This window comes from Poromitra crassiceps, assembly GCF_964638095.1.
Source record: "Poromitra crassiceps genome assembly, chromosome: 1".
Lineage (NCBI taxonomy): Eukaryota > Metazoa > Chordata > Actinopteri > Beryciformes > Melamphaidae > Poromitra > Poromitra crassiceps.
Genome location: NC_139623.1, coordinates 84,897,366 through 84,916,505, shown reverse-complemented (window position 1 = coordinate 84,916,505; position 19,140 = coordinate 84,897,366). Strand labels below are relative to the sequence as shown.

Here is a 19,140-nt window from a genome sequence, read left to right as displayed (position 1 = left end):
CGATCATTTAAGAGCTCTGCTCTGTCATTTGCCTCTGAAAATGTGATGATGTTGCTCTGTAGCCTGTCGGCTAAAGAGTTCAGCTCCCCTATCAGCCAAGCCACTGTGCGCACACACACGCGCGCACACACACACACACACACACACACACACACACACACACACACACACACACAGTTAGTGACGTCAGCTTACTATCGATACATACCATGTTTGTCCTCTTGTCCTATACGAGGTTTAATGAGTCAGTGATCACCCATGACTAGATTTTATGGCACAAATATTCATCGCTTCTACGTTAGTCGGCAGACCACACAGCTGCATGCTATATAAATTTGATTGATTGATTTATTGGCTGGCTACAATGGTTATTATTGTATCATTATTACAAACATGCCCGGGGTAACGTGAGAACAACTAGCTAGCGTGGTTCGGCCTGGCTAGCCGTGGTTAGCAGTATTAGTTAGCAGTGACTTCGGGTGATTATGCTACGCACTTCACCCGGTCGGATCGGCCGACCGTCTATCTGAAAGGAGCCAGTTCGATGCGCACCACCCGCCAAGCGGCCCCGGAGGGCAACACGACGGGCGGACGCGCTACCGACCCATCACTGGGCAGGGGCAGCCAACACAGAGCCGAGCGAGCCCTCGTCTGAGGGATTTCCATTAGCAGTGACGTTAGCTTAGCTATCGATAGTAGCATTAGCATGGGCCGAACGACTGTGCGGCCAATGGACATAAGGTGTTGCTTATTTAAGAAAGTAATAAAATAGTGTGAGAGGTGTTGGTGAGATGATCCCGGCGTATATTTACCAGCCATTTTCTTCTTCTTTCTCAGCCGTTGACTCGCTAGCTCCGTGATCTGTCCATGGATGTAAACAGGGACACGCCAGGGGTTGAAGGCGACAGACCAGAAGTGGGTCTGTTTACTTCCGCGGTCAACTGGGGCAGCCTGAAAGTAGCCAATGGGTGACATCCTCCCAATTTTCAGACCCGCCTTGACGAGCGGGCCTGACATTGCATTTTTAAATTGACTTTTGTCACAGATAACGCACGAAGTGAACCTGCAATACACGGGAGGCGCTGTTTTGCTGTCTTTCATTTGAATAGAGTACATTGCAAAGCATGTTCAGTCTTTGATAATGTAATGTCGAATGTCAAACATGTAATGTCAAATACAAATGCATTTTCATTTAAATTGTGACTGAAATAATGCTTGCAGGGATGGAAAATTAGGCTGGATTTTGTGGATTGCATTTACATTTCCACATTTAAATTACCATTTGAATATAGTCCATTGTAGAGCGGGCTATGGACTTTGAAAATTAAATGTCAAACAGCTTGTCATTTTAATTCTTATATAGTCATAGAAAGCCCTTACAAGTATATGAAAATGAAAATGAAAATTGGATTATTCCATTTTCATTTTAATTTTTACTGAAATAACACACACATGTGTTGAAAATGATAATGTTATTGAGGAATTACATTACCATTTTCAAGTTTAAATTATCATTTGAATTGAGTCAGCTATGGGCAGTCTTTGATAATGTAATGTCGAATGTCAAACATGTAATGTCAAATACAAATGCATTTTCATTTAAATTGTGACTTAAATAATGCTTGCAGGGATGGAAAATTAGGCTGGATTTTTTGGATTGCATTTACATTTCCACATTTAAATTACAAGTTTGATATAGTCCATTGAAAAGCAGTATGACTAAATTAAAATGAAATGTCAAATACTATTTAAATTATCATTTGACATTTTCTACAAAAATGCATTTTAATTTGAATTGTGACTTAAATAATGCTTGCAGAGATGGAAAATTAGGCTGCATTTTTCGGATTGCATTTTCATTACCAAATTTAAATTACCATTTGAATATAGTCCATTGTAGAGCGGGCTATGGACTTTGAAAATTAAATGTCAAACAGCTTGTCATTTTAATTCTTATATAGTCATAGAAAGCCCTTACAAGTATATGAAAATGAAAATGAAAATTGGATTATTCCATTTTCATTTTAATTTTGACTGAAATAACACACACATGTGTTGAAAATGATAATGTTATAGAGAAATTACATTACCATTTTCAAGTTTACATTATCATTTGAATATAGTCAGCTATGGGCTTCCATAACATACAGTACAACACAAAAGGCTGTTATTTACCCTTTGTCGCCACCTGGTGAGTAAATATATATGTAAATAAAACCATTAAAATTGACAACCGGTCAGCAAGTTTTTTTTCCATGTATCTACCGGTCCTTTGCACAAAAAAGGTTGGGAACCCCTGCTCTAGAGGACACTAGATGAGACTAATGGAAGAGAAAAGATTTCTACCTTCTGAAAAGGCAATACCAGCCAAAATAAACATCGTGTTACATTGCTTTGAAACGTGTGGTCTCCCTTTTTTGTCAAGTCCATTGAGCCTGGGCAGTGGCAATGTACTTAGTCTGGTGATTATGGATCTTTCCAGGAGGCTGAGCAGTTTGGAAAATAGCCTTATGGTTACACCTGCTCAGTCTGTTAATTTAAAATGAGATATTCCTCTAAATCTGGCTTCCAACCCCCCACATTTTTTTTGGCCCATAGGGCGGCGCCAGAGTTCGCCCCCTCAGATTGTTGGCTTGCATGATGCCCCTGCCCGATGACAGTCAGCCCCTGAACGCACAGCAGGGGGTGACACCTCGACGAGCTTCAAAGAACAAACTGCCTCTATTGTAAGCTGTTATCTAGCTCTGTCCCTACAGCCTTCTGGTAATGCAAGCCATAAACCCCCTTCGCCCCCTGTCTCACCTTAAAGGGGTACGCAGTGCTCAGTTTCAACTCCAAAACACTCATTGGCCAGAACCTCGCATAAAGACACATGATGGGCCAATGAGAACCCTGTGTTAAAACCCTTCACAGTTCAACAAAACTGGTTGGAAACGTCTTTTTGCAGTCTTGCAGAATGTCTTGAAGGGGGAGGATGTGCCAGGAAGCCAGCACATCCCCCCCCCCATCTCTGCCCCCTCTGCCAGCACCTAGGCCTGAAACAGACCGGGCCTCAGGAGGGACTCAGTCCCACAGCAGCACCAGGGCAGAAATCGGCTACAGGGAAAGGCCCTGAGTCTAACAGGAAATAGCATGCGTAACTGAGATAGCTCTATTACAGGTTAATTTAAGTCAGTTTAGTTGTTATAAATCACAAGGGAAAGCCCTCCTTGTGCTTTTAAACTTGTGCGTAGAGCAGCAGCTCTTCCAGCCCAGAGTCTGGACCACAAACCGACATCCAACAAGAACGTACCGCGAGCAGAACCGCTCAGCTGACTAGGAGGAGCCAGCAACACAGCCTTTCCTCAACAACACTGCGTTTCCCCTCCAAGCGCACCATACATATGGGGGGGAAACAGGACGCAAAAGACACACCGTGTAGGGCTGCTCGATAAATCAATTTTGAATCGTAATCGAATAAATTAGTTAGGACGATGTTAAAAAAAAAAATCGTCAAATCGATTTACACTTTAACTAGGGTAATTACGTTACGGCGGGGCGGCTCTCATGTATGCGTGCTGCTTACTCGTCCCTTCTCCCCGCTGTAAAGTCTCTCTGGAGGCTGTGACTACTGGCTGCTAAAGACAGCAGCAATTAACTTATTTCAACACCTCAAAAAAGCACAGAGTGTGAGCATTGAGCAGCGTGTTGCACTGCGGGCTGTGCAAGATAACGATTACCACAACACACACACGTGCACACACGAACAAAGATGTTATCACCGGACGCTGAAATGTTGCCTTTATAGTTTACATAACAACAAAACAACACGTGAGGCCACCAAGTAACGTTACCAGGACTCACCTCCAAAAGAGCACAGAGTGCTCGATGAAATCCACCAGTGACTGCAGGTTAGCAAGCGAAGTTAGGCATAGCAAGTTAGGCTAAAACAGGAAGTTGGGTCGTTCTGCCTTCCGAGTAAAAGCGTAATTTGTCACTTATGAAAAAAAGAGAGAAAAAAAGAGCTCTGCAGGGCAACAAATGTTTAGAGAAGTATAATAGTATAAAAAAATCGAAATTGAAAATCGAGTTTTGAGAGAAAAAATCGTCAATTTAATTTTTAGGCAAAATCGAACAGCCCTAACACCGTGGCTTGCAACCAGCCACAGAAAAGGACCCAAAGCAGCACGACCACTGACACAACCGACAGAAATAACAGCCAACGTCAGCCAACCCCATCAGACACTCCTGCCGCATCGCTCCCAACACCATCCTCTCTACTGTGCCCCAGAGGCGCAGCGCAGAGCAAAAGCAGAGCGAGAGCAAACGCAGCAGCCCAGAGACACTCCCAAGGAGGAGGAGGAGGGGGGTGGGGCACGCAGGGCAGCAGAAAGCCCAGAAAGCCCAGAATCGGACGCAGCTTCACAGCTCACAACTGAAACCCCAGAAACGAGCGAGCCCGATCCACACTGCCCCGACGAGCGGCCGCCATCCAGGCAGCAGACTCGCCTGACACAAGCAGCACTCAGAGCGAGCAGCAACATCATGACACACCCACGGAGGAGGAGTTTGCAGTAGAGGGGGGGTGGGGGTGCTGTTATATTGAAGGAAATTACTGTTCAGATGTTTCAGGTCAGAAAATATTAGTTTCAGAGTCAGTGATTTGCTTGAAATGCTATATTTCACAAAAGGCTCAATATCTCAGCTTCTAGATGGAAACGCCAATTTTTTCTGTTTTTGACCTATCTTCTCCGGCTGATAAGTAAAGAACGGAAAATGATATCAATAAACTTTTTTTTGCTGCTGATACAATAGAGTCTCATTGTTCTTTGTGCGTGTTCGGTGTTTACATAGTAATATCACACAATATTCTGTGGGCCTCGAGAAATCACTGAAAACGCTCTGAAACTCTGGCACTGGGAGCATCCGTTCTCCAAAAGTGGCTGGCACTCAATGAGTTAACTGACCGACTTCCGGTGAGAGCGGCGCCATGTGAAGACGGTGTTTTGCCGAGCTCCTCACGGGAACTACTAATTTCATGATATAGCTCTCCTCAAGTCGCGTAGATTGACATTGCACGTCACAAAAAGCAAGCTAAGACGATAACTTGTCCACTACGACGAAAAAGAAAATGGCAGAAACTCGCGCAGGCAAAGATTCAGCGTCGAAGCCCTCTGAAGCTAATGCTAAAGATGCTAGTGGTAACCAAACAGGCAGCGCCCAGGCCGGTGACGACCACGGAGTGCTGAGGGCCATAGCGGGCTTAAAACAAGACTTGATGGCCAAAATGGAAGAAAATGCGACGGCACAGTCTGCTGAGCTCCGGAGCCAGGTTGCCCAGATTCGCACTGAATTACGAGCTGCGGTGGATCAAGTCAACAATAGGATCGGGGCAGCCGAGCACCGTGTATCAGAGCTGGAGGCTACGGCTAGCAGCCACTCTGATTCAATCACCGCTGTGGAGTCAGACGTTAGCAGCATGAAAAAAGAGCTGGCTGCATTACGAGACAAATGCGAGGATTTGGAGGCCAGGTCAAGGCGCTGTAATCTCCGCATCATGGGAGTGAAGGAGGGACGTGAACATGGACAGCAGCCATCACAGTTTGTGGCTAACATGCTAAAAGACGCTCTGAGCCTGGATAGGCCTCCCAAACTGGACCGCGCGCACCGTTCCCTGCGCAGCAAACCGGTACAAGATAACCTTCCACCACGGGCGTTCATAGTACGATGCCACCACTTCCCAGAGAAAGAGGCGCTGTTAAAGAAAGCCATAGAGATGAAAACAGTGACGACAGCTGACGGTGACCAGATCAGAATCCTGCCAGACTTCACTCAGGCCGTGAGTCAACAACGGGCGGCCTTCACCGAGGTTAGAGGCCTACTTCGGGGATGCGAGGGAGTTCGCTACGGCCTGAAGTACCCAGCGATATTAAGGATAACAACATCGGATGGACGAGAGGCAAGTTTCAAGGACCCAAAACTAGCGAAGGCGTTCGTTTTGGAGAAGGTGGTGCGCAAGGCCTAAACGGACATGCTTCATAACTGAAGAGAGAGTGAACAACGGAGGCTAAAAATAACATGGTCGGTAACGTTAGGGGAATGTGAATGACATTATGGGGCGTTTATTTCATTGTATGACTATGACATGGACAGTAACGTTATGGGTAGGTGAATAACATTAGGGGGCATTTATTTCATCGTATTGTTACCACAGGATGGTTTAATTTCCAATTTATAATATTTTTCATAATGTTTGCTATACATGCACAGAGGAGTGGTACACCATTGAGACAAGCTACACACGCACACAATAGTGTGCTTGTGCGAATCTATGGGGCATTTATTTTATTTTATTTTAGTACATGTGCAGGACTATGCAACTCCCCATTGGAAACATTTTCGCTACTCTTGCTGGTTGCGTGAAGAGTGGAAGAGGACTTGCAGCAAGCTACACCATGGACAATAATGGATGTGCGAATGGTTTTCTTTCCCTCTCTGCCCCCTTAACAACGCCCAGTTACCTGATTGACATAGGGGCTCTGTGCTGAGTTGTGACACAGAACATGGTGTGGGTGCGTGTGTGTGTGTGTGTGAGTATGAGTATGAGAGAGAGAGAGAGATTGCATGTTGTGTCTAGATTTTTGATTCCCCCCCCCCCCCCCCCCCCCCCAGAGAAAAAAAAAAAAAAACCTAGAATACGGAAAGAATATCTGGAAAGACGAAAGGAGGAGGGGGGTTTGTCCTCCCCAAATTATTTATATTACTATTGGGCCAACATCCATAAGATGTTGTTTTGGGTCTCAGACTTGTCAGAGGATGAATCTCCAGTGTGGTCTCTTATGGAACAGCGTTCAAGCAATCCAGTGTCACTTCGCTCCTTGATCTGTGCCCCTCTACCATTAAGTAAACGCCATTGGACAAACAACCCCATTATTCACGGCTCTTTAAAGATATGGTCCCAGTTTAGAATACATTTCAAACATAAACAAGCTTTTACTTTTTCCCCTATTCTGGCAAATGTTAACTTTACCCCATCTCTTACAGACCCGTCTTTTCAATTATGGCATAGGAGAGGGATCAAGTGTGTGAAAGACCTCTTTAAGGAAGGGCATTTTATTTTGTTTGATCAGTTAAGGAAGGATTTTGACATTCCCCATTCACATTTTTTTAGGTATTTACAGATACGTAGCTATGTACAAAAACACTTTTCTCTAACAACTCCACAGAGCACGTGGGTAGATGACTGTCTGAGTGGGGATCCAGCTAGCAAGGGCGTGGTGTCTAGACTGTATGATATTATCCAGAGCGTCGCCTCTCCATCACTCACACACCTGGCAGAGAAATGGAAAGAGGAGTTGGGAATTGAGTTGTCGGAAACAGATTGGCAAGAGGCGGTCTCACTGGTGCACTCATCATCAATATGTATTAGGCACGGGTTGGTACAGTTTAAAGTTCTACATAGGCTTCACTTATCGGCGAGCAAGCTGGCCAAGTTATATCCTGGTTTAGACCCAAACTGTATTAGGTGCAGTCGAGACCCAGCTACCCTCAGTCACATGTTCTGGCTGTGCCCCAAACTGACCCCACTCTGGACAGGTGCATGTATTTAACACATTTTCCTTTATGTGCGACAGAGTCATTGATCCCAATCCATTGACCGCTCTGTTTGGTGTAGTCCCACAGGAGACATCAATTCCAACTCACCAAGCTGAAGCTATAGCATTCTCTACATTACTGGCTAGACGTCTAATACTCTTCAGCTGGAAGAAGGTTAGGGCACCATCCCACAAGCGCTGGGTAGAAGAGGTAATGTCCCATCTCAAACTAGAACAGCTTAAACACACTGCCCGAGGCTCCACCCAGAAATACCTTAAGATCTGGCAACCGTTTCTGTCCTACTTCGAGACGGAGTTCCCACAGGTTATAGAAGAGTAGCTGCTCCCCCCCCCCATCCTATCCTACATTTAGTTTTGTTTTGTTTTGTTTATTCGTCAACTGTACCTTGTGTATGTATTTGTGTTCTTGTCCTGATTGGTTTAATTTAATTTAATTGTAATGATTTTGATTTATTGAGTAGTGTTGGTATTGTTGTGGGTTTGTTTTTGTTTTTGTTTTGTCTTGTTCTGTCTGTGTTAATTTGGAGAACGGAGTGCTTTGAAAAACCAATAAAAACATTTGAATAATAATAATGAGTTAACTGACCAAGCTGACCAAACCGCTGGTCTCTCCCATCCAAACTTTGGCAAAACCGCCATTTTGAAAAGGAGGCAGTCTTCACACGATCAGACCGCCCCTCAGCCAGTCCTGTGATGACATCATCGCTCTCGCTCTCTCTCTCCTCCTTGCCTCACACACAGAGGTGTAGTGCTATCTAGAGAAGTGGGGGAACGCACCTATCCCCCCCCCCCCCCACCCCCGCACGCACACACGCTAACGTTCACGCAGCCTATTCATTAATTAATCGTTCGGGGCGGGCAATCGCTTATATCAACGAATTAAACGAGCAAACTCACGGATTCCTCAAGTGCTGCAAACCACTGTCACTGACACACGACTAACTTGTGTCCTCTATAAACACTGCAGAAGCCCGTGACATTTGCAGCTCTGAAACTAAAATACGTATATGGGCACAGCAGAGCAGACTCAGTTATCAACACAAACAGCTAAACAATCTCTCAACCAGCGATCAAACAAGTTGCACAACTGGCATCTGGCGATGCAAATTGCAATGGGGTGATTAACGCTAACTTTTGATTCAACCGCGTTGAAAAGAAACACGCTTTTAACATTGTTTCTTCATGCTTGTAAACGTACCTTTTTAGCAGCTGGTCCGAAAAATGAAAGGATGTTTGGCTGCCTTTTTCATCTTTACTTGTTATAGTGAGGTACTGGTGGAAAAAAATATATTTTGATGCTGAAAAAGCCAGTATGTTTCAGTATAGCTTATTAAACTGAGGTTTCCCCCGCGCTGTAGCTAGTTAAGGTGGAATGTTTCCTTTTCCTTCAAGCCACGAGTTGATGCTGTGTGAATCATTCAGCCCACCTTAAATATAGTTAAGGTGGAATGTTTCCTTCTTTCTTCAAGCCGCGAGTTGATGCTGTGTGAATAATTCAGTCCATCTTACATATAGTTAAGGTGGAATGTTTCCTTCTTTCTTCAAGCCGCGAGTTGATGCTGTGTGAATAATTCAGCCCACGTTAAATATAGGACGAATGACAACGTTGTCAAGTTTCACTCGTTTTATTGGCTCGACATGCACACACACACTGACACACACAAAACACCCCTTGGAGAAGTATGGGAACGCCGTTCCCACGCGTTCTGCCGGGACTACACCTATGCTCACACACACACCCACACAAATGCTAATTACCACACACGCACGCCGCGCAGACTTGAACACACACACACACACACACACACACACACACACACACACACACACAAGTGATGATGTAATGTTTATTCATATATTAGCTATAGATTATTAGTTGTAGAATTAGGTGATGATCTGACGTTTTAATCATTGTGTTAATCCCCATTGATATTGTGATTCATTAAATATTTGTATTACATAATTCTATGAATCTTGGTGATTATTCATGAGGTATTTTATCTGTGGAAATCTATGACAGAAGCTTACAGACTTTAACCCTTCAAATAACTGTACAATGTACATTCATATCATTATGAGACTGATATGATCATTTGGTTTGGTGTCTAAAATAAGCCATAACTGGACTTTTAGACAGGTGTGTGGTAGGCATGGGTCGATTTCCGGTTTTACCGGTTCGGTTCGGTATACGAGCCCAAACCGGTTTGATCACGTGCGAACCGAAAAAACCTAAAAAAAAAAAAAAAAAAAAAAAAAATCTTTTTTAGGTTTTTTTTTTTTTTTTTTTGCCAGTCCATTCTGATTGCACTATTGTTCGTATTAGCCTCTTCTCAAGTTGCACTAGTAGGCAAAAGTCTTATTTTGTTTATTATGTTGATGTTTGAAGAAAAGTTAAGCTGAATAGTTATGAGAAATAAAAACAGTGTGTTGTTACAGTTAAAAGGTTCTGCTTATTTGTATTCAGTGTTCGTGCTGGTTGGCAGCATACCAGCTTAGAGGTGCATTATCGCCACCAACTGCAGCCGCTTTTATACGTTTTTTTGGGGAATATCGAACCGGTTTCAAAATGTTCAAACCGACCCATGCCTAGGCCCTATATTGTGTGAATTTGTGAGTTTTGAAGTTTATAAGGCAGCTCAGCTGTAAGCCAATCCATTCTGATTGCACTGCTTGTGTTTTTATTAGCCTTTTCTCAAGTTGCACTATAGGCAGAAGTCTTATTTCATTTATTATTTTGATGTTTAGAAGAAAAGTTGAGCTGAATAGTTATGATAAATAAATACAGGGTGTGTTTGTTACACAGGTGTCCTGCTTCTTTTTATTCAGTATCATTGCTGGTTGACAATACCAGCTTAGAGGTGTATTATCGCTATCAGGTGGACTGAAGTTGCACTACAGACAGTTATGGGCCACACTCGGGAGCCCTGCTTAAAAAAAAAAAAAACGTTTTTTTTTTTTTTTTTTTTTTTTTTATTACAAAAAAAAATCGGTATACCGGTTCGATCCGGTTTAGACGGCAATATCGAACCGGTTTTAAAATTTTCAAACCGACCCAGCCCTAGTGTGTGGACTTATCCACATTGGTGGCCCTAATCTTACAGAGAATACAACATTTTCTGTCAAATCTCATACATTTATGAATATTAATCATTCACAATTATTAATACTCATATTTCACAACCAAACCAGCTCCTACGAGCACAACAAGGGGTTGGTTCCAAAATTAGATATCAATATTTTTTGAAGAAAGTAACACCGATGGTTATGAATGACCCAAGACATATGAGGTGTTATATCTAGGAAACCTATCTTATTCCCTGTAGGCCTAAGTGGAACATAGGGCCACAACCATACTACGCCAACGGGCTCCCAGCAGATTGCGATTTCTGCAGTTTCTGTAGCAAGTGGGTTTTTACGGGGTGGGGTTGCTAGCCGGACGCCCCCATTCACCCTAACATACATGTCTTTGCTGGTGGGAGGAAACCATTAACCCTAACATACATGTCTTTGCTGGTGGGAGGAAACCATTAACCCTAACATACATGTATTTGATGGTGGGAGGAAACCATTAACCCTAACATACATGTCTTTGCTGGTGGGAGGAAACCATTAACCCTAACATACATGTATTTGATGGTGGGAGGAAACCATTAACCCTAACATACATGTCTTTGCTGGTGGGAGGAAACCATTAACCCTAACATACATGTCTTTGCTGGTGGGAGGAAACCATTAACCCTAACATACATGTCTTTGATGGTGGGAGGAAACCATTAACCCTAACATACATGTCTTTGATGGTGGGAGGAAACCATTAACCCTAACATACATGTCTTTGCTGGTGGGAGGAAACCATTAACCCTAACATACATGTATTTGCTGGTGGGAGGAAACCATTAACCCTAACATACATGTCTTTGATGGTGGGAGGAAACCATTAACCCTAACATACATGTCTTTGCTGGTGGGAGGAAACCATTAACCCTAACATACATGTATTTGCTGGTGGGAGGAAACCATTAACCCTAACATACATGTCTTTGATGGTGGGAGGAAACCATTAACCCTAACATACATGTCTTTGATGGTGGGAGGAAACCATTAACCCTAACCTACATGTCTTTGCTGGTGGGAGGAAACCATTAACCCTAACATACATGTATTTGATGGTGGGAGGAAACCATTAACCCTAACATACATGTCTTTGCTGGTGGGAGGAAACCATTAACCCTAACCTACATGTCTTTGCTGGTGGGAGGAAACCATTAACCCCAACATGTTTTTGCTGGTGGGAGGAAACCATTAACCCTAACATACATGTCTTTGCTGGTGGGAGGAAACCATTAACCCTAACATACATGTCTTTGATGGTGGGAGGAAACCATTAACCCTAACATACATGTCTTTGATGGTGGGAGGAAACCATTAACCCTAACATACATGTCTTTGCTGGTGGGAGGAAACCATTAACCCTAACATACATGTATTTGCTGGTGGGAGGAAACCATTAACCCTAACATACATGTCTTTGATGGTGGGAGGAAACCATTAACCCTAACATACATGTCTTTGATGGTGGGAGGAAACCATTAACCCTAACATACATGTCTTTGATGGTGGGAGGAAACCATTAACCCTAACATACATGTCTTTGCTGGTGGGAGGAAACCATTAACCCTAACATACATGTATTTGATGGTGGGAGGAAACCATTAACCCTAACATACATGTCTTTGATGGTGGGAGGAAACCATTAACCCTAACCTACATGTCTTTGCTGGTGGGAGGAAACCATTAACCCTAACATGTCTTTGCTGGTGGGAGGAAACCATTAACCCTAACATACATGTCTTTGATGGTGGGAGGAAACCATTAACCCTAACATACATGTCTTTGATGGTGGGAGGAAACCATTAACCCTAACATACATGTCTTTGCTGGTGGGAGGAAACCATTAACCCTAACATACATGTCTTTGCTGGTGGGAGGAAACCGGAATACACAGGGAGAACATGCAAACTCCACACTCCTGGGATGGACTGGGGTTCGAGCCCACAACCTTCTTGCTGTGAGGCGGGAACGGAAAACCGATATCTGGTCAAAGTCTTGTTAGCGGCAACTAAGATGATAAATACCAGGAAATGGTGCAAAGAAGACCCTCCTACTCTGAGTCACTGAAGAGACACTTTTGAGGAGATATTTCACATGGAGAGACTCAACAATCACTCAACAATTTACTGAGAACTGGGACAAATGGACTGCTTATACGGCCCTTCACAGAGACACCACTTGAACCTCTGAATGAAGACTATTAAAGGCACTATGTGTAAGATTCTGCACTATTAAATATCACCAAACCATTAACTTGTATATGATGATGACTTACAGTGGTTCATTTCTGTGTTTACAACTAAGCCACGCCCCCTCCCTGTGTTGTGATGGCCCTCTTGGAGAGTAGAGCTACATCCCGAACCTGTTTACATAGAAACACCTCCCCCGAGAGGCCGACCTAGTGAGCCCCTCCCAGCCCACAGCCCAAAACAGAATTTTGTAGACAAAGATGGCGGATCCCTTATGCGGGCATTCCTGACATTCCATTCCCTGATCCAGCGTATGTCTGCGGTTTCATGCTTTAGCCAAATCGCCGCCGAAAAGAAATATCTCAGACCAGAGTCAACCTTGCCGGTCTGGCTTTCACTAGATGGAGAGCCCTACGAGCAGCTATATCTGGCCTGCAAAGTGACTCGGAGCTGGCGTGTTCTCCTGTACACACACGGTAAGTAACGTTATATATAGGTCAATGGTTATAGCGTTTGCATGTCCCATTTCAGTAACGTTACGCATGATAGCGAAATGTACAAGTTGTTATCGATATTGTGAATTTGTTCTGGGAATGTTGTAATCACTTGGCTAACTGTTGCTTTTCACGGCTATTCAAATGACTTTACACTGCTAGTGTAGCCAGCTGCAGGATTTGATTAGCTTGTCGTTCGTGTATAACTTATACACAGACATTCTGTTGACATGCCTGACATAACGTTACTTCCCATTACAAATTTCGCATGCATTTTCTGTTATAATTACGTCCAGTTGCTGTCACTATGACGCAGAACGATATAGTAATGTGTAAACACTTAGAAAGGCCATGGAGAAAAGCTAGCTTCGCTAATGTTAGCAGTTTGTTTTTCTATTCTGTCTAAGCAACGTTACATTAGAAAATAGCTGTAACACCATCCAAACAAATCAAGGTTTGGTAAAAGTATCTAATTCATGACAATGTGGAGGAACCCTGCCTTGATATCTACCAGCTACAAAATAGATGATTCAAATTAATACTAAACACGTTTCCATTTGTCTGATTTTCAAGGTGCCAGTCATCCAGTCATCCAGAAGATGACAAGATAGAAAACAAGTGGACCCACCATTATGATATTTGAGATGGAGAAATTGTGCTTTTATAGCAAACCTGTATAATACATGTTCTATCATCTTTGATGTTTAGATGTTTGCTGTCTGCAATCTTCTGTACACCAATAAAGTTGATATGACTTCATCCATGTCTCTTGGCCACTATTCTCCATTGTAACATTAGATTTCCCTAAAGCTGAGTGTGTGTAGCTACAGTAGCCTACCAGTATTTGTGTTTCTGTGTATATATAGCCTACTTTATATAATAGACAGTGTATGTGATGTTTCTCAGTACATTGATTTCACAACTTCGTTTATCAGAAAAAATACTTTATTTGCAAAACTAAAATATGGGCTACACCAGAATGACGTGACCAGTTCCATCAGCTATGCGGTTCTTCAGGATGTCGACAAGATCTGCTATCGTCCTACAGCCGACCTTCCTCTCTGCGACCCTGCCTCCTCTTTGTCCCACTGGTGCTAGCCTGGGCTTCAGGCATACAGCTTGGTTTGCCTGCCTATAAAAAACAGCAGTGATTCAAGCGTTTGAAATTAGTTTGAACAACTCTAACAATGAGAAAATACTAGCGTTGCACTATGAATACATTTTGGCCATGTCTTGGTATTAGCAGACAAACAAAAACACAGGCTAAGCTACTCACTGTTGACAGACAGCTGTGGTTAGCTAGCGATGTCCCCAACATTGAATTGAAATCATCCTAATTTAGCTATGTCAACCTGGTTTTAGACAACGTTTTGCCTAACCGTACTTAGCAATAGGGCAGGCTATGCAAAAGGTTAGGTTACAATGTAACCTTTTCAAAATCCATGTAACCGTTACATGGATTTTGATCGGTTAGCAGATTATACAAATAAGTCTTACCAAGCGGACTATTGTCAATATCCTAAAGGTTTATGACTATCATGTGAAATTTGTCATTACTCAAGCCAAATACATAGCCGAGATGCATTCGTGCTTGTTTTATGTACTTACGTCTGCAGTAGGTAGGCTATGCACAAAATAGTTGTTTATATCTCCGTTGTTTGGGAGGGAGGGAGGGAGGCGGGGGAACCAGGAAGTGCTCTGCGCTGGTGGGTGGGATCGAGATTGTTTGGGTAAACAAGTTTTGTTATGGTTTGAAATGGCGACATCTAGTGGACAAAAAAATCACACATAGTGCCTTTAACAATAAAACAAGGTAAAAAAGGAGAAAGTGACACCTCTTCAAATATTAAATCAATGTAAAGAAGGTGAAAGGAAGGAAGACGGCATTTGGTCTCTGGTGTACTTGATGCATGCAGCCAGAAGATGGCGCCACAATGCCTGCAATGCGCACGGGGCGACACTGTACATTCCAGCTCAAATTCAGCAAAGCCTCCACTCACTTCTGCTCTCACATGGAGCGGTGTCATTCTCTGTACAGGCACACACACTTTAACTTACCAGGTCTCTCTACAGGCACACACACTTTAACTTACCAGTTCTCTCTACAGGCACACACACTTTAACTAACCAGTTCTCTCTACAGGCACACACACACTTTAACTAACCAGTTCTCTCTACAGGTACACACACTTTAACTTACCAGTTCTCTCTACAGGCACACACACACTTTAACTAACCAGTTCTCTCTACCGGCACACACACACTTTAACTTACCAGTTCTCTCTACAGGCACACACACTTTAACTTACCAGTTCTCTCTACAGGCGCACACACACACTTTAACTAACCAGTTCTCTCTACAGGCACACACACTTTAACTTACCAGTTCTCTCTACAGGCACACACACTTTAACTTACCAGTTCTCTCTACAGGCACACACACTTTAACTAACCAGTTCTCTCTACAGGCACACACACACTTTAACTTCTCTCTACAGGCACACACACACTTTAACTTACCAGGTCTCTCTACAGGGACACACACTTTAACTTCTCTCTACAGGCACACACACTTTAACTTACGAGGTCTCTCTACAGGGACACACACTTTAACTTACCAGTTCTCTCTACAGGCACACACACTTTAACTAACCAGTTCTCTCTACAGGCACACACACTTTAACTCATTGAGTGCCATGGACGTCTTTCGACGTCCAATTAAATAGTGACGTAGAGTGCCAAGGACGTCGATCGACGTCCAATGCGTTTTTTGACGGTGGGACGTCGATCAAAGCCTTCTGCATCTCCTGTACAAATATTGTAGCTATTGGAGGTCTATAACCTATTTTACAGAACCCTTAGGTGGCGACAGTGCTCTCCAGATTAGAGAAATGTCCGAAATATAGCCTGAAAAAGCCCCCTGATCAAAGAGAAAGCGCTCATGCTGCAGCCCAGAGCCATGTAGATTGCTCTGGCTGCAACTGACGGTGCCTGGCAACAGCAGTCAATCCGCGCACACAACTGAGCTCCTCTGCCTCTGTCTGTCTGTCTGTCTGCATAGTTTCTTCACACGATTAGCCGCCAGAAAGGTAGCACCCGACGCCGAAGTGCCAACCCTTTCCCTGCAGTCCGGCAGCGCGACAAGGAAATGCTCCTTGTCGCGCTGCCTGGGAGGCGGCGCACAAAAAGCACTCCGAAAATAGACGCTGGGTGCGTGAGGCTGTGTGTTACTAGTGTGGGGAGGAGTTTGTAGCTGAGGGGGGGAGAGGGGGGTGGGGCACCCAGGGCAGCACACAACTACACCACGTCACTACATCAGAAAATATTAGCTAGAGTCAGTGAATGTGCTTGAAATGCTGCATTTCACAAAAGGCTGAATATCTCAGCTTCTAGATAGAAATGCCTGTATTTGCTGTTTTTGACCTATCTTCTCCGGCTGATAACTAAAGAACGGAAAATGGTATCAATAAACTTTTTTTTGCTGATGATACAATAGAGTCTCCTTGTTCTTTTTGCGTGTTCGGTGTTTACATAGTAATATCACACAATATTCTGTGGGCCTCGAGAAATCACTGAAAACGCTCTGAAACTCTGGCACTGGGAGCGTACGTTCTCCAAAAGTGGCTGGCACTCAATGAGTTAACTTACCAGTTCTCTCTACAGGCACACACACACACACTTTAACTTCTCTCTACAGGCACACACACACTTTAACTTACCAGTTCTCTCTACAGGCACACACACTTTTAACTTACCAGTTCTCTCTACAGGCACACACACTTTAACTTACCAGTTCTCTCTACAGGTACACACACACACACACTTTTAACTTACCAAGTCTCTCTACAGGCACACACACACTTTAACTTACCAGTTCTCTCTATAGGCACACACACACTTTAACTTACCAGGTCTCTCTACAGGTACACACACACACACACACACACACACACACACACACACACACGCACACACACTTTAACTTAGCAGTTCTCTCTACAGGCACACACACACTTTAACTTACCAGTTCTCTCTACAGGCACACATACTTTAACTTACCAGTTCTCTCTACAGGCACACGCACACTTTTTAACTTACCAGTTCTCTCTACACGCACACGCACACACACACACACACACACACACACACACACACACACACACACACACACACACACACACACACACACACACACACACACACACACACACACACTTTAACTTACCAGTTTTCTCTACAGGCACACACACTTTAACTTACCAGTTCTCTCTACAGGCACACACACTTTAACTTACCAGTTCTTTCTACAGGCACACACACACTTTAACTTGCCAGGTCTCTCTACAGACACACATGGCCCTATCTTCCGAGAGGCGATATCCCCTAATAGCGCTTGCGCACCTGTTTGCGCGTGCCTTAAGGCAGGGAAGATAGCAGTCCGCCTTGCGCCGTCCGTCAGGTGTTATGCCGAGTTTTGCACCCTAGCGCCGGCAGCATCCCCACCTCACGGGAGCATATTGTAATGATTTATACAGAAATGTAACTGTTTAAAAGTGATATAATTGTCTGGTAGATGTGACCTCCCTGATTTCTAACTTAAAAAAGCCCCGAAATATGTTGGGGATGCAATTCTTGGCGGGCATGCGGAAACGTTCACGGCACCTGTCGCAGACGCAAATTAGCCGTGCCAAAATCATCTGCGCTCCCAAATGCCTGCGCAAACGGGATTTGGGCGGTCTTAACTACCAGAATTATTCACAGGCGTGGCCAGGCAATCCTGGGCATTACGTCAATCAAAACCAATCAGATTCCCGTCTCGCAATGGCTGTTTGCGTGAGACATGCAATATGCTGTAATTCTCTCCATGCGTAATAGAGTGTACTCGAGGACAGAGAGAGCTTATTGACAGATCGTCTGTGGTGCCAATGACCCTCCGGGCTATGAAGGTAAATAGCCTATGTCCATTGTCCAACACGTTTTCTCAATTCATTTCCCTCTTTGCGATGTGATAAAAGTTTCTCAGTGAGTTATAGTTGATTGCCTCACTGAATTATCTGCTAATACCCAATTTTAGCAGCATAATTTGATGTCTAGGCTGTGCGTAATGACATCTCCAAAAGGAATTCTACTTTGCACTGCGCTGCGCTGCACAGAGATTACGGGTGTGCCCCCACCGCAGGGAGTAAGTAATTGCGCGCTGCTGACGATAGCATAATGCCATCTATCACCACATTTTAGTACTGAAACGCCTGTTTTGGCATGTGGCAGCTAATGCCCAGTACAATTATCACAGGCATGCGCTTGTGTCCGCCCCCAAGTTGCATTGCGCACGGCGTTAAACGAGCGCAAACGCTAAATTAGTGCTTTTGGGAAGATAGGGCCCACACACTTTAACATACCAGTTGTTCACTTGCAACAGGGTCAGACTTGTTTGTGCCGCGATCTGCCTTTTCTCATCTTCTGTTGGGTAGGGATGCTGCAGGAAGGAAGAAAAGCTGTGATAGTTTTCTCACATGTTGCTGTCATTCATATGCCACTCCCCGCTCCCCTCTGTTTTCACATACACTGTAAAAACCAACAGACAAAACCTTTCCTATCTACTTTGCCTTCTATCGCCTAACCTCCTTTAACCAGTCTAACCTCCATCTTTTGTTCCCTTTGTGCCCATCCATAGCTGCCACTTCACTACACTTTCCCCGACCTAGAACCACTTCACTACACTTTCCCCGATCTAGAACCACTTCACTATAC

The 19,140-nt window shown here is 43.9% G+C and overlaps 1 protein-coding gene across 1 annotated transcript in view; it reads right to left on the bottom strand.

Annotated features, from left to right (window-relative positions):
* Nucleotides 1-19,140, bottom strand: part of pknox2 (pbx/knotted 1 homeobox 2) — a gene marked incomplete at both ends in the record, with an annotated part of 104,604 nt that overhangs the window by 9,000 nt on the left and 76,464 nt on the right. Inside the window, one exon of the mRNA XM_083640428.1 lies at nucleotides 18,789-18,865. Within this exon, the coding sequence (XP_083496554.1) occupies nucleotides 18,789-18,865 (77 nt within the window). The remainder of the gene's footprint in view (nucleotides 1-18,788; nucleotides 18,866-19,140) is intronic.